General features: G+C 37.2%; 3 protein-coding genes across 3 annotated transcripts; all 3 read right to left on the bottom strand.

Moving 5' to 3' along the window:
- Window positions 1–748: 748 nt before the first annotated feature.
- On the bottom strand, window positions 749–2,749 carry LOC124820386 (5-OH-xanthotoxin synthase-like). Its single transcript, XM_047292055.2, has 2 exons — window positions 1,813–2,749; window positions 749–1,476 (listed from the first exon to the last, which is right to left on the bottom strand). The coding sequence occupies exons 1-2, from the start codon at window positions 2,704–2,706 to the stop codon at window positions 868–870; spliced, it is 1,503 nt and encodes a 500-aa protein (XP_047148011.1). The 5' UTR covers window positions 2,707–2,749; the 3' UTR covers window positions 749–867.
- Window positions 2,750–13,695: 10,946 nt separating this feature from the next.
- Window positions 13,696–21,812, bottom strand: LOC148190998 (uncharacterized). The gene is made up of 7 exons (XM_088101244.1): window positions 21,789–21,812; window positions 18,542–18,601; window positions 17,055–17,931; window positions 16,341–16,745; window positions 15,649–15,854; window positions 15,018–15,342; window positions 13,696–13,946 (listed from the first exon to the last, which is right to left on the bottom strand). The coding sequence occupies exons 1-7, from the start codon at window positions 21,810–21,812 to the stop codon at window positions 13,696–13,698; spliced, it is 2,148 nt and encodes a 715-aa protein (XP_087957370.1).
- Window positions 21,549–22,159, bottom strand: LOC148190997 (uncharacterized). Its single transcript, XM_088102675.1, has one exon. It carries the CDS (start codon window positions 22,126–22,128, stop codon window positions 21,868–21,870), a length of 261 nt encoding a protein of 86 aa, XP_087958801.1. The 5' UTR covers window positions 22,129–22,159; the 3' UTR covers window positions 21,549–21,867.
- Between the last annotated feature and the right edge of the window lie 1,927 nt (window positions 22,160–24,086).

Genomic DNA, 24,086 nt, shown 5'->3' with positions numbered 1-24,086 from the left:
CAATGTTGAAATCCTGACCCCTGCAAGACTGAAAATGGACGAGCGTTCACTGAAAATGGACGAGCGTCCACTTCTCCTGCCGAGCGTCCACTTAGCTAGATGGACGAACGTCCTCTTAGCTTTCTGGACGAGCGTTCTCTCTGCCTGTCTGGACGAGCGTCGTCGAGATGCGCTCAGTGGACGCTCGGCAGGAGAAGTGGACGCTCGTCCATTTTCAGTGAACGCTCGTCCATTTTCAGTCCTGCAGGGGTCAAGATTTCAACATTGTGTAATCGATTACCAAAAAATGGTAATCGATTACAGGACCCAGAAGTCGTTTTTGGGGTGCACGACTTCAACACTGTTGCTATGAACAGTGTGAAGTCGTGCAGGGGGGTCACGACTTCTTCATTTGAAGTTGTTTGGACCCCCACGACTTCACTTTTAGTCAATTTTTGCCTACTTTGGTAATAAATACCACATTTTTGCCTACTTTGGTAACAAAGCCCAAATAATAGATTATGGTTGAAATAAAATTGTAGCATATATCAATATATATTATGGTTCTTGGAGTAATGATAATGTAAAATAAAACTATATAATTTTAGGTTACGGTTAGTTCATAAAACAATAACATGTATGATTTTATTTTAACCGTAGGCTATTATTTGGTAATAGTTTCAAAAAGTCACCATGAGTAGATTTAGTTCTTCATAGTTTATTTGCATAATCAAATCATATATTAAATTTGTACAGAGTAGAACTAAAAGGAATCAAAATAAGAAATTTCTAATTAAGCCATAAATTAAAAATTGCAAAGCATAAATTTTGATAAAGTACCCTGAAATACATCTTTATTTTCTACTTTTTTTTACTATCACTAAGGCATTAGATACGACACTTAGCCAAAACACAAAGAGGATTCTTCTTATGATTCGTAAGTCCTGGCAAAACTGTAGAACCTGTGTCGTTTGTTTCAGTTCCTTCTACCAATTCCCAGTCAAAGGAGTAAAGAAGGTTAGCAAGTATAACATCCAACACAGCGAAAGCCATATGCAAACCTGGGCACATCTTACGACCAGCACCAAATGGAATGAAACAAAAATCTTGTCCACGAAGATCTACAGTGCTGTCTAAAAACCTCTCTGGTATAAACTTTTCTGCATCTTCCCAAGCCTCAGGGTCTCTATGAATAGCCCAAGCATTCACATATATCATTGTCTTCGCTGGAATTTCATAACCATCTATTGTAACGTTTTCCCTTGTTTCTCTTGGTACAAGCAATGGTGCTGGTGGGTACAACCTTAGCGTTTCTTTTATCACTGCTTTAAAATAGGGAAACTTTTGAACATCATCTTCATCTAAAAAGTCTTTCTCACCACTTAAACTTCTTATTTCTTCTTGAACTTTCTTCATGATTCTTGAATTTTTTACTAACTCAGTCATTGCCCCAACTGCTGTGGCTGTAGTGGTACTTGTTGAGCCAATGATGATGTTCTGTGAAAGCAAATCAGAAGTTAATAATTGAATGAACATAAAATTCTCACATAATGACAGAGATTTGCACTGTTAACTATGATTCAGAATAGTTAATAATAAAAAGAGTAATAACAATTAAATTGAGCTCCATCACTTGTGAGGTGATGCAAGTTTTTTCATTCAATTTCAAGCATTAATCTGCTTCTAAAAATTGTTTTTCACATCATATTGAAGGAATTTAACCGATCTTATCAATGAAAACTCAAACAAGAGTGATGGATGTTTTCTGCAGGAATTGAAATAGACTAAGGAAAGAGAAGGAATTAAAGGAATCAAAGGAATGGAAATTCAAACCATGATCACAGCTTTGATGTTATCATTAGTGAGATCTATGGAAAACGAATGGTGCTGCTTCTGTTGAAGCAAGACATCAACGATGTCCTCTTCCTGTGGAGTCTTTTTATGAGAATCTGCAACGTGTTCATCAATGACTTCTTGGTAGAAGTTATCCATCTCTTTGAATGTCCGTTCAAGACGTGTATGAATTCCCCTGAGTTTATCAACCCAACCCATGAAAGGAATATAATCTGAAACAAAGAAGGAACTCATCATGGTTTCACACTCACTCAGCAACCTATCGAACTTGTTCCTTTCGGTTCCTTCTTCTTCATACCTTCTCCCCAGAGCAATTCGAGAGATAATAGTGCTGGTAAGAGACACTATCACTTCACTCAGATTGGTAACTTGTGAATTTGAAGCATGCATGGAAATTTTCTTTATCATCTCTTTCACCTCAAAATGTCTTAATGAGGAAAAGCATGAGACACGTTTGGAGCTAAGGACATGGACAACACAAAGTTTTCTGATTTCTCTCCAATACTCAGTATATGGGCAAAATGCTAAGTCTAACCCATTATAAGACAGTTTCTGTTGGCCAAGTAATTTTGGTCGTGCACAACATTCACGGTCGTGATCTTTCATTACCAGTGTGGCTAGTTTTGGTGAGGAAACAACTATTCCTTGCTTTAAACCTAATCGAAGGGAAAATAAAGGACCATATTTCTTTGACAGTTCCCTTAGCTGCATATGAAGAGAAGAACTATCTAGTTGGTGAATATTTCCCACTATGGGAAGACCTTTAGGACCAGGTGGAAGTTGTGGATTTTTTAAAGTTTTGAAGAAGAACAGCAAAAACACAAGAAAAGTTAGACAAAGAATTAGAAGTGATGAAAACATTGTCACCTGCATATGAACAGAAAGAGAATCCTTGAAACTTACTTTTGACTGATATAACTCCACTAGGTTTTCAGTTTCCTCCTGTGGTATTTATAGGAGAGGAAGGTTAACCTGGAAGGATTTAGTGATTTTTTTATTTTTTTTGGAAATGTAACGTATTTTTTTTTAATTTTTATGTGTTGAATGATTATCTTTAATTTTTAAAAAAATATAAAAGAAATTAATTAAAAATGTAGTAAACTTACATTATTTTTCTTAAAAAATAGTCATTGAATCCATGCATGTCACATTTACAAATTTTGAAACATGGTCACTGTAATTCTTATTTTATTTTTTAAAGGGTTAGGTACATTGTTTGTTTTTGACGAGTTGTTGATTCTATGTTGTCTTTTATAATGTATTTTTGAGTTTTTGTTCTGAAGAGTTTTGTTTTGCTTTTATCATAGTGTCCTGTGGGAGAATCTTTAAATTTTTTTTTTCAATAGTAGTATTTAAAATATTAGAAAAAACAGTAATATGAAAAAATATTTAAGAAAGCAATAGTTAACAAGATTATAAATGATAAAAAACATATTCAAACTCTTCTTTAGGATTCTTTGAAAGTGTGTTTAACCAGAAGAATTTTTTATTAATAAAATAATTTATTGTACAAATTAATACTAACTTATTATATTTTAATTAAATTTTATTCTTAAATATAAATTTATAATTACTTTAATAAAGATAAATTAGTACTAAAACAATTTTAGAAATTTTTTAAGAAATTTAAAACAAAGGCTTACTCATAATTTAATCATAATATATATTGGAGTGAGAAAGCTATTGGTTTATGACTGTTATGTGGTCATATTTATCCTATTTATATATATTATCATTAAAAAAGTGTTCTATAACTTAACACTATTATATTTTAAGTAAAATTTTCTAAGACAATAAATATTTTATTTATGAGATTAATATTGTAAAACCTCATAAATTGGTATTTTAAAAGTGGTGATAGTCTAAAAATAGTGAGATTCAGCTATTTTAATATTAAATGATTTTATTATAAATAGTTTTGTCATAGACGAGTTTCATTATTTTACAACGTATCATCTCTCTACAAACCACTTTTCTAGAGTTCTCTACCTTCTCTCAAAGAATTCTAACTCTTGAGTCATCTCTTTGGCGATCAGGAGGTGTCTAGATGATCACAACGACGGGGTTTAAATTTCTTGCCAATCAATTTCTTTCAAAAAACAAGTAAGTTTCGACTCATTTTTCCTCTCTCGTTCCTAATCTGTTTTTAGAAGAAAGAATGATCATTGCATGTGTGATCATGCTTCTCCTAGTCATTCTTGGTTAATCTAGAGTTATAAGGACTATGTTTGCTTCCAATTTGGTGTTTCGTAGGATCGTCTCGAGATTCCTTACGTGTAAAGCAATTGGTGAAACATTCTGGGTCAGGCTGTTTATGGTGAGGTAAGGGAAGCTAGACTTGTTTTAGGTTATGATTTTTGTGTTAAATTAGTATATATATATATATATATATATATATATATATATATATATATATATATATTTATAGTAATTGTGATAGTATTCTTGATGTTGAGATATTGATACTAGCTAGTCAGAATGATGTTTGTATGTTTGATATTATCATGATTGTATGAGATGCAGTTGTATTGTTGTGTGAAATTGAATTCAAAGTGTTTGGAGTGAGTAGTGATCTAAATCATGAGTTCTAAGCATAAAATACAGGGAGGGGGTTGATAGGTGAGTTTGAGATATAGGTATTGGAGTGAGAAAGCTATTGGTTTATGACTGTTATGTGGTCATTTGAAACTCACTAGAGGTATTATTTGATTGAAATCTGATACGGAACATAGAGGTAGTTCATTGTTGAAGTATTGGGGTGTTTCTAGTGAAAAATTGGGGTTTTAGGTAGTGAGATTTTGAGGTAATGGTTGTGAGCTATTTTAGGAAGTTGGGAGACTAATATCAAACCAATTATGACTTGTCTAAGCATTTACTGGAGTAAAATATGGTGTGGAAGTGTTAAATTAATAATGGTGTAATTTCTTAGTGAAATCTTGAAACAGAAAGATTATGAGTAAACTGAGGTATTTGGGTATGTTATCTAGTGTATTAATACTTGTCCATGCTAATTGATTGTTGATATTGAGTCTTTCAAAAGATAGAATTGATTTTCGACACTTTTGAGTTGTTGAATTGGTTTGGTACATCTAATTCCTATCCAAATAAGCAATGCAATACTCTACTTTCATATATAAATATGTTTTCGTATTAATAGTAGTGTTACAGATTCTAAATTGATCATTTAGATATGTCTAAAATGTACCAAAACCAGAAAAATCAAGTTGTTGCCAAAAACTGATAAGAATAATCGATTATTCCAATCAGAGGGTCTTATTTTCTTCAAAGCTCTCGACAATAATCGATTATCATATGCGATAATCGATTATTGTTGTCCTAAAATCACCACTGCAATAGTTTAAAGAGTTTTTAGGGTTCTGGTTGTCCGTTTTTGACGTTCTTTAGGTCATTTTAGGGGTTTAGAACCCTTCTAGAACTGTTGGTTAGGGTTTCAAGGTTGTTTTCCTTACCTAAAAGTGGGTATCGAGATGCCCTAAAGAAATTGAGTTATTGTGTGATTTCTGATAACTTGTAAGAGTGTTTCTATTTCTTTAATGTATGATAAGTAGTCTCATGTATTGGTATATTATGTGAATGTGAAATGATATAAATGCTTTCAAAGGTATGGAAGATAGTTCCAAGGAGGAACTTCTTAGTGGATGTTTCAAGTGTTGTTAGTTTGAATGCAGGGAGCCTAATATTGGGGGTTACTAATGATATACATTATCAAATAGAGAGGTTTGACGCATATGGTAAGAATAGTAGGAGGTCCAAGCCTGAGGGGCATTTCTCCATTTGGCAAAAGGGCATTTGAAGACTAACCTTGTGATGTGTGGTTGGGTGAAACCCAATTGGCATGGGCTTTGCAAAGCATTAGTGGTCAACAGAAGTGCACAACCCGTCATAGCTCTACATTTATTCTAAGTCTGGACAATCAATTTAGATCATTGCATGTTAAGATGTTTAAGTTAATGTATGTTATATATATATATATATATATATATATATATATATGATTCATGTATGCTATGTTATAAACACTAGTACAATATTTGGTTTTAAACTCGCACAATATACATCATTTCACACTAAACCGCTGTCTATCAAAACGCGGTGGCTGTTGAGAGGGTCGCACCTCTCACAAAAGTTGTGCATATAAGAATGCAGTATAGACTAGAAATCGACTCCTAGGTCGTCTCACAAGGACCAAATATGGTTCAGTCTCGGATCAACACGTAGTTGGGGGGGGGGGGTTGATTGTTGTTTTGAAATGCAAAATAAATTAAAACTGAAAATTAAATGAAACAGAATTAAAAACGTTGAAGTAAAAACGTTGAAATGAATTTTAAGGAAAGTAAAACCAAACGGTAAAAGACATTTGACAATAAAAACAAAAACACTTAATTGAAAATGAAATTCATGAAGGATTCAACAATTGAAATAAAATTCTTGAACAGTAAAGCTAAAAATAAAACGTAAAAGAAATTAAATTTGAAATTAAAATTTTCTTTAAAACTTTTCATATGTGTCGTGACATGTTTCATTGAAAACAAAAACTGGAATTAGGTTCCTTCATCCAACATCGTGCCTTCCTACATCCATACCACTTGATTTTACAAAGAAAACATTACTTCCACTTCAATTAATATTTCTTAATGAAAAGCAAATTAATTTGTATGCACACCATTCTACCCACGACAATCTTCTTCCAAAAATACTAAAAGAGACAAATTCAAATGTAAGAAAAGGTCCCACATGTTGACTAAATGCTAATAGATTTTTAGAAGAAAGATGTTTGATTTTTACAAGGAGAAGAAAGCTTTTACGTAACACACACCTAATCTACTTCTTCATTCTCAAACAAAATAAATTTACTGCAGTATTCCAGCCGTGACACATGTCCATAAATCACCATTTACTTTGCTTCTTTTTCACTTCTAACAACATTAAAATACAAGCATGAAACAATACTTCATTATCTATCTCAAAACAGCCATTAACATTAGCATAAACAATAAAAGGATTCAATCAAAAGTGGATGAAATAAAACTAAATGAAAGAAGGAGAATAACTCTTTAAACAAACCGTAACCTTGCACCACAAATCTAAAGAAGAGAAAACACTTCAGGATTAAATTTCAAGTGGCGGATGTCAGTTCATTCCATCCAGCTCAACCATTCTCCATTTTTCCAGTGCCCTCACTACCCTACTAGAACTCCTGCTAAAACAAGTGGCGGCTCGTTTTTTTCAGTGCAGGCCGAGACCCTGGATTTCTCCCTGCTGGGCTTGCTACTCACGTGCTTCTGGATGCTACTTCCCTCCACACCAGCTGGACCTACAGTGCTGCTGGACTCCCGTTTTTCTCACCGTCACACCACTTTCATGCTAGCTGGAAAATGAATGAAGATGGTTGGCCTGCTCCCCCTTCACTACAAGAAAAACTGAAATTACCTACCAATATTTATATACGGATTCTAATCCTTATGTAATGTAAGTATTACATACGGATTTTATATACGGATTTAGAAAAATAAATTATATATAGATTTTATATACGGATTTTTATTTATCTATAATTCGTATGTGGATATGTAAGTAAGGCGCGTTGTGGCGGGAAAGATTTATAAAGACTGAAATTTATGTAGTGGCCTCAACGTGTGTATAATTAAAAGTGAATCTTTTCTACCGAAACTACATACGGATCTGGAAAAGATTTAATTAAAAAAAATTATATAGTATTTGTATTAAGAAACCCTCTTGCCCCAGGTCTTAATTTCCTCTGCTCTCTCAACGAAGAACCCTCTTTATAGAAGATGCTCCTTAGACTTCTCGAAGCTTCTCAATGAAGGGCCTTAGCAAGAGAACTCGAAAGAGGAGGAACGCGCCTCGAAAACCCTAGGTTCGCGAGGATACTCCAGGAGCGGAAAGGATTTGAAGCGGAGTGAAAAATAGGAAGATTGTTCGGTGAGAAATGCGATTTAGGTCGCGTGTTCGGTGGAAAAGGACGATTCAACGACTGAATCGGTGAAACAGTGCCAAAATGAGGATGTAATCGATGGAAAAGGCTGTAACGAGGACAAATGAAGTCGCAAAATATGATTTGGTGATGTCAATCACGACGATGAAGGCTCTGTGAGAGTCATGAGGTGAGGACATTCGCGAGCTCGAGAAGAAGCTAGGTTGAGGTTGTTGGACTCGTGAAAGCTTAAACCGTAGCCGCTGTGTGACCGGGCTATTGTTCCATAACCACTATTGCATCTTCTCACCTCCTACGAGGGTTTCCAAGGTTAGTGCATTCATATTAGGTTTAGTTAATTACTTTGTTAAATATGGTTTGGATTGGGCATGTTTTTGGAAAAGGGTTGTTTGAGACCTATAAGTATAAAGAATAAAGCCACACATAATGGGGTTATCAAACTGATGTTCCTTTGATACCATACTTTAAGTATAATCTTATCTCAGTTTCGAAGCTTGTTTCTCCAAACATGTTTCTCATTCAGAAGTAATTTTTTTTTTACTAATGATGGTTATTTTGTCCAGGATTCGAGAGTGGAGGCAGCGGGAGGGATAAGTTGAGAGTGAGATGTTCAAAATTAAAGCTAGAAGTGTTTTCATTTCAGTTTTACATAATTTATTCACTTTTTTTTTCTACTGTCATTGTTATCATTGTGTTTTGACTAACAATATTTTTTTTCTTTGGTTAATAATATGACTTATTGTTTACAATAAGTTGAGTCTTATATTTTTATCATAATATCTATAGGTTGTTTACCTTTTTCAGCCTTACTTGATATCTGTGCCTTATTTTCTTTAGTCCATTTCAAGTATAAGTGTATCTAACTGCCTATCTACTACTATCCATTAGGTGTTTCAGGGGAATACTTGAACTTCTACAAACAAATCAAAGTTTCATGTAAGTTTTGATAATGAAGCTTTAAATGTAATTTTGAAGCCTTTTTCTTTAATTGTAAGACTATTGTTTATTTTGATGCATTTTTGTGTTTGGAATTGGTATTGGTTTGGGTTTTGAGATTTCCACTGATATCATTTGGTGTTCCAGTGGTAGTTGTAATTACACCTTCATTCTGTGTTTACTGGTTTAGGTTCTTCCTATATATATGTGATTAGTTTATAGGGTATAAAAATAGGGTTAGGGATACTGAAGTGATGGATTTATTTATAAATAAAACATTATAGAATACATTGAAATATTTGGGAGAAGGGTTTTGGATGAATTTGGGAGAAGGGTTTTGGATGCATTTGTCTTTGTCTGGTGATTACTCTGTTATTTGTGTAATGAGTAATTGTAGAATTGCTGACATTACTACTTAAGCGATTTTTTACCAATCAATGGCGACAATAAGTGTTTAAAAATCCAACACTTTTGCTAATTAAGCCACGCCACGCATAGATCAGACATATCTTCCGTGTGCACTTTTGAATTAAAAAAACAAATGAATGCCCATCATTCACGTGCTGCACCTCCACTTCTATATATATTTTTTATTGAGTCATATGAAGTGCCGTGTGCTTGCTGCACAATCCATATTCTTTCTCACTTTCCGTACAGCCCATGTGAGCTTCCAAATTCATTTTTAATGCTAGTGCTCTTTTTGGTGGTGGCCGTGTGTGTTAGAAAATGTGGCAGCTGCATTCCATCTCCAAATTAAAATTCGATCATGCATTCTCCATGCCCCACTTCTCCACTTGAAGCTTCTTATTTCTTCATTCTTTATTCTTTACATCATCCTTTCTCCATGTGCTGAACTCCTATACTTCCACATGTGCATGACCAATTTTGGCTCCCAAGGCCGTGCTCTCCATATTGATGCTCATGGGCTGCCTTCTCAACAAGTGATTCTTTCATGTCATCATGCACCATGCCTTACTTCCCACTTTGACGTGGTGCTGGATGGTGGACTGGTTTGATCAATGCGTACCCATTAGCTAAACTTTAATTTCTACTATATACAGGTCTAGGTTAGGAAAAAGGAAGTTTTTATTTTATGACCATCACCCTGTGACTAATAGTTGATAGAACTGTGTGCACCTCAAACTCAAATCCAGCCAAACAAGTTAGAAAACATTTTTATTTTATGAAATGAAGAGAATAATGTCTGTGATGAATTTGGTCCCAAGAAAATGTCACACTTCATATATGTGTAGGTGTCCAATTGAAACCACTCCACATCAATTATTTACATAGAATATGGTGAAAGACAGTTAAGGGGAAAAGGAAAAAATCCACATGACCCCCAAATGGTCCTGTTAGAAGTTTCGCACACCAACCACAACAACCAAAACACCTACTTATTCTGTTATATGGAGTGTATAATTTAAGGACTTTGAGGTTGTGCCTTTTGAGAATTGCGTGGTGATTACTCAACTCTAGTGTGTTCATCCCGCATGCTTATTAATGTAACTTCCTTGTACTGTCTTTTTCTTACAACTTTCTCCTTTGATTCCACTAGGTTAGTTCCCAATGAAGTTACTTTTCTTACTAGACATTGGTAACTTAAGTTGAATGTACATGAGGAAAAAGTTTGAAGGAACGTTAACTTAAAGATTGTTACATTGGACATGTGTTTGGTTTCACGCTATTGGAACTAAATTTGAATATCTAAGTTTCCAGTGTAAAATGGAGAAGTTATTTAAATTAGTTTTAGTTTGATTCAACATGTCATACATCTGAATGTGCAAGATTTAGATTGCATTCTTTCTATGCCTAATGTAAGGATGAGAATTACAGATTTGAGAATCTATTTAATATTTTTTAATATACATCAAATATCTTTTTGATAATAGTAAGAGACAAATAATTTTATAGGGATTAGTCATGAGTTTTGTCCTCTCCCTCAAAATATCTATCATAATCAAGAATTTTAATTCTATAGATACTTAAAAAGGTAACTATTTACTAAATGTTTTAGTTTAGTTTATTTTACTTCTTTAAAATGACTTTCTTGGGAGTAATCAGTTTTATGGTGTAACATCCCAAAATACAGTAATCACTGTAATTCAGAATTTTATCACAATTAACAGTAACAGTAAACAGTCTTTTCATAAATAACAGCTGCTCCCAAAAGAAAACAGCACGTAATATAAATAAACAGTACAGTACAGTAAATTACAGCAGAGTTTACAGTGTTCAGAATTTCAGCAAAATACAAAACAGATCTACAGGAACAAATCTGCAGAATTATATACAGACTGCCAAATACAGCACAGAAAAATTAACTAATGCTGCTACTACAGAACTAATCCCTACTGCTCCGATTTTACTTCAACGTCCACAAGGTTGACATCCTCCAAATTTTCTTCTTCCAGTATTTGCTCAAGGGATGCACCACCATCTGCTCACATCCACAACGGATGATCATTGCATTTTTACAAGACGGATTATACATGGACAGTAGACAACACAATGGAAAATGCAAGGGTAAGCTTATGATATTTAATTTATACCATCATCACATACATTTACATTTCAGTCCACGCATACAACATACAAGCTCATCAGTTAACAATCATATAGATACGTATATAAAAGACAGACCGTCCGGACTGTATGAACCGTGTAGCTACAGGCGTCCTTGCACCCGAGTGGTGTGGTAACTGTATTACACTCGACAGCTGCCACTCGAGGTTAACCCTATCCAAAGTACCTCTAAGGAATAGAGCCTCCTGCCATTCCCACGCATGACTACTCCCTTCTACGTGAAGATGAGTATCACGGAATATCAGGATGGACCAAGCCAGCATTAGCATGCCCACAGTCATACTTTACAAAACTCAATAATCAATCATATCAGAAACGTTCCTCCTTGGAACGCTAATAAAATCCAGTTCCAATAATTCGTTCAACATATCATTCACCATATTAAACAGTTCACTGATTCACATTTTCATTCCGTGTCCCACTCTCTTAATTTCACAAACGTTCATCACTTAATCAACAGGACTTAACATGTTACAGTACTCCTACATCCTCATTTCTGAACAAAAGAAACGAACCATTTATTCACTTAACACGTTTCAACACTTCATAATTTGAAAATACTGATCTTTAAAAGATATGGATGATACTTAGAAATATTTTGAAGGTAAAGAATCCAGGTAGAATCCAAAGGATAAAACCCGTAAGAAAATGTTTAGATAAACAATCAATATAATTGATTTAAAAAAAAAACAACACTGCCAGTCAAAGAACGAACGTTCATTAACAATTTGGACGAACGTCAATTACGTTCGCTCAGAATTCAATGGTAAGGACGAGCGTTCAGTTATATAAAAAGTAACCGAACCCTCCTTGAACGAACGCTGGGTCAATGACCGAGCACAATCAGAACGAACGCTTGGTATAAACCGAGCTCAACTTAGAACGAGCACTTCAGTATAAGACCGAACACTCTGTAGAACGAACGTACAATATAAGGTCGAACGACAATAAGGACGAACGACAATAAGGACGAACGACAATAAGGACGAACGCTCAACATGAGGCCGAACGTCAATGAGAACGTACGCTCGACTTAAGGCCGAACGTCACTTATTTATAAAGTTTTAAATATTTATCTATACTGAGCAGAAACGAACGCTCATTCACTCAATTGGGGGACGCTCGTTCTCGAGCAGAATTCATTCCAAATGAATGAATTCCAATCTAAGTCATGTTAACCAAAAACCGAACGGTCTAAGACCGTACAGTGACGAGCGTCATTTAGCAACAGAGAATGATCAGAAATTCAGAGTTTTCACACTTAGTAGAAATTTTTCCAGATTTCCATTTTTCAACTTTATACTTTCATTTCCAGATTTAATTCCCTTCAGACACCATCATCATGCAAATTTCAACATTTAAATCATTCCAACCACACAATAACCATTCTCCATTTATCCATAATCAACTCAATCATGCATTTAAATCAAATTCATCATCAAATAAAATTCATATAAGCCGTATCAGTTCATGACAGATCCATCCAAACCAGAATACATATCAGATATCAGTAAACGTTCTAAATACTCAAACATCATGTTTTTCTTATATGAATCTCAGATCATAAATCAAACAGTATAAATTAAACATATAAGCTTCCCTTACCTGGTCTAGCAGTAAACTTTTAACAGTGTAACTTGATTCTGTCCAACTATGAATTTCTACCCAATCAGCTCTTTCTTACGCTCCTCAACTAGATTTAACCAAAGAGACTCAGAAACTCAGATTTTATTCTTTGCATGCAACTGAAACAGTGTTCCTAGAACTTCTAGAATTAGATTATGGTTTGGAACTTACCAGTTACAGGATCTAAAGAGGTTCGGATCAATTCGAAGCTTACTGCCCCGTGAACGTTTCTATGGTTTCAGAAAACTGATTGGAGTTGAATGAAGTGAGTAATGGTAGAAGGAAGATGAAGGTTCGTAGAGAGAAGTTTGGAGAAGATGAAAGGTGTGGTTTTCTGAGGAAGACGAAGTGTGCGTATGAGTGAGAGAGTTTCTCAAAACTCAGAATTTTGGGTGGATTCCACGTCAAACAGGAGAGCGTCTCCCAGTCTGCCACCTGCACATCAAACTCTGATTTGGAATTCTCTCCCGTGACACTTGGCGTGTGTGCATGCACAGATTGGTGCGTTTTTAATGCACTGAATGTGTGCAGTGGTGCGTGCTTCAGAGCGCGATGTGGCACTGTATTAGTGCACACCATAACAGTATATATTTCAGCAGATTTGAAATGGGATTTAATAGGATAAGCATTTGATTATACTTCATAAATCTGGTTTAACAAAGAATTATCATTGCTAATTTTATAGGGTCTTACATTCTCCCTAACTACAAAAATTTTCGTCCTCGAAAATTCAGAAATTATAAGCAAAATAAGTGCGGATATAAATCCTTCATTGCACTCTCCACTTCCCACGTTGAATCTCCAGTGTTAGCATCCCACACTACCTTCACCAAACGAATATCCTTTCCTTTATGCAGCTTGGTGCGTTCATCTTCAATGCGGATTGGTTGTAGCTCCAACGTTCGGTCTGGATGCAGTTGAATGTTTTCCAGTTCCAAGACATGGGAAGGATTAGCTATATACCTCCTAAGCTGAGACACATGGAAGACTGGATGCAGATTTGATAGTTGAGGAGGCAATGCGAGTTCATAGGCTACTGGTCCAACCTTCTTCAATATTTGATACGGCCCTATGAACTTGGGAGACAGTTTCTTTGGACGCACAACTCTTCCTACTCCAGTGATTGGATTTAGTCTCAGAAATACATGATCACCTGCAGCGAATTCCAGTGGTCTTCTCCTCCTATCAGCATAGGATTTCTGTCTGCTCAAAGACGTCTTCAACCTGTCTTGAATCAACTTAACCTTCTCGGTTGTTTGCTGGATGAGTTCAGGTCCAGTTAGCACGTTCTCTCCCTCTTGAAACCAGCAAAGTGGCGTTCTGCACTTCCTCCCATAGAGAGCTTCAAACGGTGCCATTCCAATGCTAGACTGGAAACTATTGTTGTACGTGAACTCCACCAGAGGCAAAATCTCATCCCATGCGCCCAAATGGTCTAGGACACACGTCCTCAATAAATCTTCTAGCGTCTGGATGGTGCGTTCGGACTGGCCGTCCGTTTGCGGATGATATGCTGAACTCATCTGCAATTTGCTCCCCAACTCGCCTTGCAGGGATTGCCAAAACCGAGATGTGAATCTCGTGTCTCGGTCAGAAATGATGCTTGAGGGCACTCCATGCAGACGAACGATCTCATTTATATACAACTTGGCCAAATTAGACATTGACATCTTCAGATTCACGGCCAAGAAGTGTGCGCTCTTCGTCAATCTATCCACGATCACCCATATTGAGTCATGATTCCTAACCGTTCGTGGTAGATGAGTCACGAAGTCCATGGAAATGCTATCCCACTTCCATTCAGGAATTTCCAGTGGCTGAAGCAAACCACCTGGTCGTTGGTGTTCGGCCTTAGCACGTTGACATGTCAGGCAGGAAGCTACAAAACGTGCTATATCACTTTTCATTCCAGGCCACCAAAACGATTTCCTAAGATCTTGATACATCTTAGTCATACCGGGGTGTATGCTAAGACGACTATGGTGTGCTTCCTCCAATATAATCCGTTTCAGTTCACCATCATTAGGAATGCACGTTCTGCCCATGTAACGTAACATACCATCCGTTCCAGCATTAAACTCTTTGGCTTTTTCTGTACCGAGTGCGCCAAAGATCTTCCCCAGCTCCTCATCCTCACGTTGCTTCATCCATATACGATCAAACACATTGCTTGATATTCTAAGGTTGCAGCACTTGATGCTGTTCGGTTCTAATTCGAACTGCAACCTTAGATCTCTGAAGCTCTCCACCAAATCCAGCTCCTTCACCATCATCAATGAGACATGTATCGCCTTCCTGCTTAGAGCGTCTGCCACCACATTTGCCTTCCCAGGATGATAGAGCAGCTCAAACTCATAGTCTTTCAAAAATTCTAGCCAACGCCTCTGCCTCATGTTCAACTCCTTCTGATCAAATAAATATTTGAGGCTCTTGTGATCACTGAAGACTTGGAACGTGGATCCGTATAGGTAGTGCCTCCAAATCTTCAATGCAAACACGACCGCTGCCAACTCTAGGTCGTGTGTGGGGTAATTTTGCTCATGAATCTTTAATTGGCGAGACGCGTACGCTACTGGACGTCTCTCCTGCATGAGCACACAGCCCAGACCCTGGTGAGAAGCGTCACAGTACACTTCATATGGCTTGGACGTGTCTGGAATAATCAAAACTGGCGCGCTCGTTAGTTTCACCTTCAGCTCCTGGAAACGTTCCTCACATAGATCAGTCCAAGCGAATGGTTGGTCCTTTCTAGTCAATCTAGTAAGAGGAGCCACTATCTTGGCAAACCCCTCTATGAAACGTCTGTAATAACCTGCCAGTCCCACAAAACTCCTCACTTCCGTGACTGAACGCGGGCTCTTCCAATCTAGCACTGCTCTCACTTTAGAGGGATCCACTGAAATACCTTCAGACGATATCACATGCCCCAAAAACTGCACCTCCTTTAACCAAAATTCACACTTGGACAGCTTTGCGTACAACTCTTTCTCCCTCAACACGGTTAGTACTGTTCTCATGTGTTCTTCATGTTCGGCATTGGTTTTGGAGTAGATGAGAATATCATCTATGAACACAACTACAAATTTATCCAAATAGGGTCTGAATATCCGGTTCATGTAATCCATGAAGATGGCTGGAGCGTTCGTCACTCCAAATGGCATTACCACGTACTCATAATGCCCATAACGTGATCGGAACGCTGTCTTCTGGATGTCATCCTCCTTCACCCTGATCTGGTGATATCCTGAACGCAAATCAATCTTAGAAAACACTGTTGCCCCATGCAGTTGATCCAACAAATCATCAATCCTTGGCAAGGGGTACTTGTTCTTGATGGTCAGCTTGTTCAATTGTCTATAATCTATACACAGACGAGAGCTACCATCCTTCTTTTTCACCAAGAGCACAGGCGCTCCCCATGGTGACACACTCGGTCTGATAAACTGCTTCTCCATGAGTTCTTCAATTTGCTTCTTGAGTTCAACCAACTCTGCAGGCGCCATACGGTATGGTTGGACTGATATAGGGGCTGCCGTGGTCACCAAGTCTATGGTGAATTCAACTTCTCTAACAGGAGGCAACCCTGGTATCTCATCTGGAAAAACGTCCAGAAACTCCTCCACAACAGACGTTCGTTTTTGTTTCAAATTTCCCAGCTCTTGGTCCTCATGTGTCATGATGAGAAAACAAGCCGCGCCTTCCATAATGTCTTCCTTTAACTGACCGAGTGTCACTCCCAAGCATTCCTCATCTTCTTCAGGAAATACTAACTCCTTCTTGCCACAATCTATGAGAATGCGATTGGTATTGAGCCAATCCATTCCCAAAATTATTTCTAAATCTTTGAGAGGCAAACAGATAAGATTCACCTTGTACCTACGTCCTTCTACCTCAATAGGGCATCTAACACACATGGTAGACGTCCTAACTTCCCCCGCAGCCGGTGTTGACACCACCAAATCAAAATTCATCTCGCTCACAGCTATTCCCAACTTATCAACGCACGCCTTCGATATGAAGGAGTGTGTTGCCCCCGAATCAAACAGCACACAACAAGGGGTACCCAACACAAGGCAGGTACTGATGATGAGTGTACCTGAATTGGCTGCCTCTGCACCAGTAATCGCATATACGCGTCCAGCTGCTTGGGCTCGTCCTCCTCTAGCCTGATTTCTGCCAGCATTTGGTGGCCTCAACACAGCTCGTCCACCCATGTTGCACTCATTCTCCAAGTGCCCACTTCTTCTACATTTCGTGCAGAATTTTCCTCCCGTGAGTTGAGGGCAAGATGAACGATAGTGTGGCCCTCCACACTGGAAACAAGTGACGTTTCCTGGCTGTCCGGCAGTGATTAATGCTCGTGATCCACTTGCATTTGACTGACCTGGGCGAGCGTAAGGAGTACTTCTCGTGTTGGCAGTACCCCTGGATACAATCGACCCTCTAGTCACCTGTGTCTGCTTCTTTTGTCGTTCCACTTCTGCCATATTCTTCTCCAATACTTTGGCTCTTTCCACCATTGCAGGAAATGACCGAATGCATAAACTTGATATCAACACCTTCAGGTCGCTTCTTAATCCATTCTCAAATTTCCTACACTGCCACTCTTCACTAGTGGCCATCGTATTAAACCTCAACAACTGTTTGAAAGAATTTGTGTACTCGGATACAGATTTTCCCCCTTGCACCAGCTGAAGAAATTCTACTTCCTTGGCATAGCGAACGCTGTCTGGGAAATATTCTTCATAAAATTTGTTTCTAAAAACCTCCCAGGTGATAGGAGCATGAGTGTCGGCCAGGATAGCCCTCACACTCGTCCACCAGTGGTTGGCCTCACCAGTCAACAAGTACTCAGTAAACGCCAATCTGTTGTCGTCAGGACACCTCTTTGCATTATAAATCTTCTCAATGTCCCTCAGCCAATGATCTGCCTCATCAGGAAGACATTTGCCACTGAACTTGGCAGGGTGATGCTGAAGGAAACTTTCCAAACTCCATTCAGCATTTGGTTGAGCAGCGTTTGAAGAAGATGCTCCAGGCGCACCTCTAGTTGCAGCCAAGATTTCCATCAACTGCCTTTGCGTGTTTTCAGAATTGACACGCGAGGCCTCCAAACCTTGCATAGCAGCTTGGTTTTGCTGCATCAGGGTGGCGTTTTGCTCCAGTAACGTGGTATTCTGTTGATGCAGTCTCTCCACCACGGTTTCCAACAATCTAGTGTTGCTGGACGTTTCGGACTCATTCGGTTGAGGAGGAGGAGGAAGTCTAGGTGCCATTTGTTCTCTGGATGCAGAGAAAAACAAATGAGCATTAGTTATGTCCAAGAGTTAAAACAATAATAACTCATTAAACATGCAATAAGCACACAGCAAAAACACAGTGCACTCATAACCCTACAGTGTCCTTTAATAGAACAAAACTGCTCTGATACCACTAATGTAACATCCCAAAATACAGTAATCACTGTAATTCAGAATTTTATCACAATTAACAGTAACAGTAAACAGTCTTTTCATAAATAACAGCTGCTCCCAAAAGAAAACAGCACGTAATATAAATAAACAGTACAGTACAGTAAATTACAGCAGAGTTTACAGTGTTCAGAATTTCAGCAAAATACAAAACAGATCTACAGGAACAAATCTGCAGAATTATATACAGACTGCCAAATACAGCACAGAAAAATTAACTAATGCTGCTACTACAGAACTAATCCCTACTGCTCCGATTTTACTTCAACGTCCACAAGGTTGACATCCTCCAAATTTTCTTCTTCCAGTATTTGCTCAAGGGATGCACCACCATCTGCTCACATCCACAACGGATGATCATTGCATTTTTACAAGACGGATTATACATGGACAGTAGACAACACAATGGAAAATGCAAGGGTAAGCTTATGATATTTAATTTATACCATCATCACATACATTTACATTTCAGTCCACGCATACAACATACAAGCTCATCAGTTAACAATCATATAGATACGTATATAAAAGACAGACCGTCCGGACTGTATGAACCGTGTAGCTACAGGCGTCCTTGCACCCGAGTGGTGTGGTAACTGTATTACACTCGACAGCTGCCACTCGAGGTTAACCCTATCCAAAGTACCTCTAAGGAATAGAGCCTCCTGCCATTCCCACGCATGACTACTCCCTTCTACGTGAAGATGAGTATCACGGAATATCAGGATGGACCAAGCCAGCATTAGCATGCCCACAGTCATACTTTACAAAACTCAATAATCAATCATATCAGAAACGTTCCTCCTTGGAACGCTAATAAAATCCAGTTCCAATAATTCGTTCAACATATCATTCACCATATTAAACAGTTCACTGATTCACATTTTCATTCCGTGTCCCACTCTCTTAATTTCACAAACGTTCATCACTTAATCAACAGGACTTAACATGTTACAGTACTCCTACATCCTCATTTCTGAACAAAAGAAACGAACCATTTATTCACTTAACACGTTTCAACACTTCATAATTTGAAAATACTGATCTTTAAAAGATATGGATGATACTTAGAAATATTTTGAAGGTAAAGAATCCAGGTAGAATCCAAAGGATAAAACCCGTAAGAAAATGTTTAGATAAACAATCAATATAATTGATTTAAAAAAAAAACAACACTGCCAGTCAAAGAACGAACGTTCATTAACAATTTGGACGAACGTCAATTACGTTCGCTCAGAATTCAATGGTAAGGACGAGCGTTCAGTTATATAAAAAGTAACCGAACCCTCCTTGAACGAACGCTGGGTCAATGACCGAGCACAATCAGAACGAACGCTTGGTATAAACCGAGCTCAACTTAGAACGAGCACTTCAGTATAAGACCGAACACTCTGTAGAACGAACGTACAATATAAGGTCGAACGACAATAAGGACGAACGACAATAAGGACGAACGACAATAAGGACGAACGCTCAACATGAGGCCGAACGTCAATGAGAACGTACGCTCGACTTAAGGCCGAACGTCACTTATTTATAAAGTTTTAAATATTTATCTATACTGAGCAGAAACGAACGCTCATTCACTCAATTGGGGGACGCTCGTTCTCGAGCAGAATTCATTCCAAATGAATGAATTCCAATCTAAGTCATGTTAACCAAAAACCGAACGGTCTAAGACCGTACAGTGACGAGCGTCATTTAGCAACAGAGAATGATCAGAAATTCAGAGTTTTCACACTTAGTAGAAATTTTTCCAGATTTCCATTTTTCAACTTTATACTTTCATTTCCAGATTTAATTCCCTTCAGACACCATCATCATGCAAATTTCAACATTTAAATCATTCCAACCACACAATAACCATTCTCCATTTATCCATAATCAACTCAATCATGCATTTAAATCAAATTCATCATCAAATAAAATTCATATAAGCCGTATCAGTTCATGACAGATCCATCCAAACCAGAATACATATCAGATATCAGTAAACGTTCTAAATACTCAAACATCATGTTTTTCTTATATGAATCTCAGATCATAAATCAAACAGTATAAATTAAACATATAAGCTTCCCTTACCTGGTCTAGCAGTAAACTTTTAACAGTGTAACTTGATTCTGTCCAACTATGAATTTCTACCCAATCAGCTCTTTCTTACGCTCCTCAACTAGATTTAACCAAAGAGACTCAGAAACTCAGATTTTATTCTTTGCATGCAACTGAAACAGTGTTCCTAGAACTTCTAGAATTAGATTATGGTTTGGAACTTACCAGTTACAGGATCTAAAGAGGTTCGGATCAATTCGAAGCTTACTGCCCCGTGAACGTTTCTATGGTTTCAGAAAACTGATTGGAGTTGAATGAAGTGAGTAATGGTAGAAGGAAGATGAAGGTTCGTAGAGAGAAGTTTGGAGAAGATGAAAGGTGTGGTTTTCTGAGGAAGACGAAGTGTGCGTATGAGTGAGAGAGTTTCTCAAAACTCAGAATTTTGGGTGGATTCCACGTCAAACAGGAGAGCGTCTCCCAGTCTGCCACCTGCACATCAAACTCTGATTTGGAATTCTCTCCCGTGACACTTGGCGTGTGTGCATGCACAGATTGGTGCGTTTTTAATGCACTGAATGTGTGCAGTGGTGCGTGCTTCAGAGCGCGATGTGGCACTGTATTAGTGCACACCATAACAGTATATATTTCAGCAGATTTGAAATGGGATTTAATAGGATAAGCATTTGATTATACTTCATAAATCTGGTTTAACAAAGAATTATCATTGCTAATTTTATAGGGTCTTACATATGGTCTTTTATTGGTTGAATTTAATTTGCATGTATATAGGATTAGTCAACACTGACACTTGAGGCTTAACAGTAAATATTTGTAACCAAATGATTAAAATTCTAAGATAAATAAGATTAGAAAAGATGGATAGGAAAACAAAATTAAAGAAAACTTAAATTGAAAATTTAAATAGCCTTCATAACTTTAAATTTTCTTTTTATAGTCACTGTAATTTTTTTTACATCCAATTTTTTTATTATATTTTGTCTTGTTAAATGATGTCTTGAATTTTGTCATTAGGTACAGCACCGTTCCCATTTCACCTAATTCTCGATCTGCTAAAAAGATATTGTCTTTGCTATTGTAATTGACAGTGTTGTGTTATGGATGATTGTTGTCTTTGGGTTTGTTGGCAATTATAGTTGTTGCAGACATATACATTTTTGTTTTATTCAATTTTGCTCTATTCTACGGGGAGCGAAAAATGAGAACTTGAATGTGGGATTATGTTTGACTGTTCTTCAATTTCCATATATTTTTTATTTTACATTGCTTGGGTCCATTTTCTAGGTCACCTGAAGTTTGAGGTTTGTGTCCATTTTACATGTCCCGCTCTTGTGTGTATTTCAAAATCATCGGCAATCAATCATTCTTTCACAATTTATTTTGAAATTCCAAACTCTGAACATATTTTGGTGTTAATAAGGTTGATTGGGTTGCTTGTTTTGTTGGCAGTGGGCACTTTGTTGCAGAGGACAAGCTCTTGGTCTGAGTGAATGATCCGATGTTGGTCTTGGCATGCTGCTGGAGTGATCTCAAGGCATAATTCCACCTGCACACCCCCAGTTGATCCTTCAAGGCCTCCACTGCCCCAATGCTGGATGTAACAATCCAAGCTCTGGTTGCTGCACTCATGATAACTGCTATGACTTTTTGATGAAAAATTGGTATGTGTTTTTTGGATGTGTTGATTGAGTGGTTTGTTCGTTTCTATATATGTGTGGGTGATTGAGTGATTTTCAGGAAGGTGGTTAATGCCAAACCACAGGCTTGATCGTTTCTATATATATTTCTGTCAATCAATGTACTTAAGTTATTTATAATGTATTAAATTTAGGAACTTAACTTTGACTGTAAAATTAAGGTAAATGTGTGGTCTATGTAAAATGCAGTTTAATCTTTTATAGCTTTTTGTTTTGCTCTGATGACTATGATTTTTTCGGCTCAATGAAGACTATCTTTGTATCATTCTTCACTCTGCTAATTGTGTTTGTCTTCACAGTTACTGCTAATTGTGTTTGTCTTTTTACGTATACAATTAATGTTAATAGCTTTCACTCATTTGTTTTTTCCTGACATTGCTTTTCCTTTCGTTTCTTTTTTTTCAGACTTGATTAAGCTAGGAACTGTGGATTATGCTGGGAATTTTCTATTTCTGTTGAACTTCTCTCAAACATTTTTTTTTCAGACTTGATTAAGCTAGGAAATGTGGATTATGTTGGGAATTTTTTATTTTTGTTCAACAACTGTCAAACATTATGTTGGAAAATGTGGATTATGTTTGATTATGCTTTGTAGTTTTATTTTATTTTTATCAGTATATGAAACTATTAGTTATTGGGTATGAATGTGAGATCATCTAATTTTTTTTTAAAAAATTATAGTTATATACGGATTTATCCGTATGTAATTTACATACGGATTTTATATACGGATTTTTCCGTATGTAATTTATATACGGATTTATCCGTATATAATTTATATACGGATTTTATATACGGATTTTTCCGTATATAATTTACATACGGATATATCCGTATATAATTTATATACGGATATATCCGTATATAAAGTAGCTACGACAGTTTTATATACGGATTTTTGTCCGTATGTAAGTCGTATGTAATCAAGTGTTATATACGGATTTTGGGTCTTATATACGGATTTTGGTTGTATGTAATTCAATTTTTTCTTGTAGTGCTTGGAAGTGTTGGACCGCTTCTTTGCTGGACCATCTCCGTGTAAAAGCAAGCCCTCCATGTGCGTGATGCTGCTTGGATGCTGGACTTATTGTTGGACGTGTAGCTACTGGATGTGCTTACAAGCTGCTAGACCGCGTGAATGAGCAGGCCGTGGGTGCAGATTGAAGGATGTCACTTTTGCGTGTGAAGTTTGCTTTGCTCATGGGCCGTGACCGTGGATTTCTCTATGCTAGGAAATGAAGAAATGTGGCTGCTTCTCATGTGCTGTGACCATGTGCGTGGAGTGAAGTGTTGCTGGACACTCCTTCTCTCACGTGGGCCTCTTCCTTGCTGCCACATGTTGGATGGAAGCTGCGTGGGTGAGCGTGAAGTCTTCTTCCTTTTGCCACTTCCTGGACGCGCAAATGTTGGATGTGGAGGTTGCTGGGCTTTGCTTCCAAGCTGGACCGTGAATGATTTCTTTCTTCCAGCACCACGTCTTCACTTCTTTGTTGGACCTTTCCGTGTGCCTCCAATGCTTGCTTCCATGGGCCCATTGTGCACCTCCCAAAAATAAATCCATACCTCCTTTCTCTTTTTAGCTTAAAATAGAATTGATTTTGCATTTTCTTTTGACCTCCAAATGTCCCAAATAATATCTAACAATTTCCCTACAATTAATAATGCAAATAATTAGTCTTAAATAATTCAAATTAATTCAAATAAGAATTTCTGATCAAATTAAGCACAATTAGGAAAAGTGGGAAAATACTAGACGTTTAAGCACAATTCCCTGATTAATTCTAGCACAATAAACTAAGTGAAGTTAAGAAAATATTGACTCATCAGTGGCAAAAGTGAAATTAAGAGGACCTTATAGACCTCGGGTGCATACAGGACTGAAGCAGAAAA

The sequence above is a fragment of the Vigna umbellata genome, chromosome 11, assembly GCF_029865625.1.
Source record: "Vigna umbellata cultivar VRB3 chromosome 11, Vumbellata_1.0, whole genome shotgun sequence".
NCBI classification, from domain to species: Eukaryota; Viridiplantae; Streptophyta; class Magnoliopsida; order Fabales; family Fabaceae; genus Vigna; species Vigna umbellata.
Note: the sequence above shows the minus strand (reverse complement) of the source record. Positions and strands in the feature narration are given on the sequence as shown.

Excerpts from the sequence above, each read along its gene's own strand:
- LOC124820386 (XM_047292055.2), bottom strand. The coding sequence starts at position 2,706 with ATGCAGGTGACAATGTTTTCATCACTTCTAATTCTTTGTCTAACTTTT. Across the intron at positions 1,477-1,812 it reads ACATCAAAGCTGTGATCATG|AACATCATCATTGGCTCAAC; the intron begins GTTTGAATTTCC and ends TTGCTTTCACAG.
- LOC148190997 (XM_088102675.1), bottom strand. The coding sequence starts at position 22,128 with ATGAGTGCAGCAACCAGAGCTTGGATTGTTACATCCAGCATTGGGGCA.
- LOC148190998 (XM_088101244.1), bottom strand. The coding sequence starts at position 21,812 with ATGGACACAAACCTCAAACTTCAG. Across the intron at positions 15,855-16,340 it reads CTTGGTGAAAAAGAAGGATG|TGGATCCCTCTAAAGTGAGA; the intron begins GTAGCTCTCGTC and ends AAGGTATTTCAG. Across the intron at positions 15,343-15,648 it reads AACGTTTCCAGGAGCTGAAG|AGGCGTTGGCTAGAATTTTT; the intron begins GTGAAACTAACG and ends AACATGAGGCAG.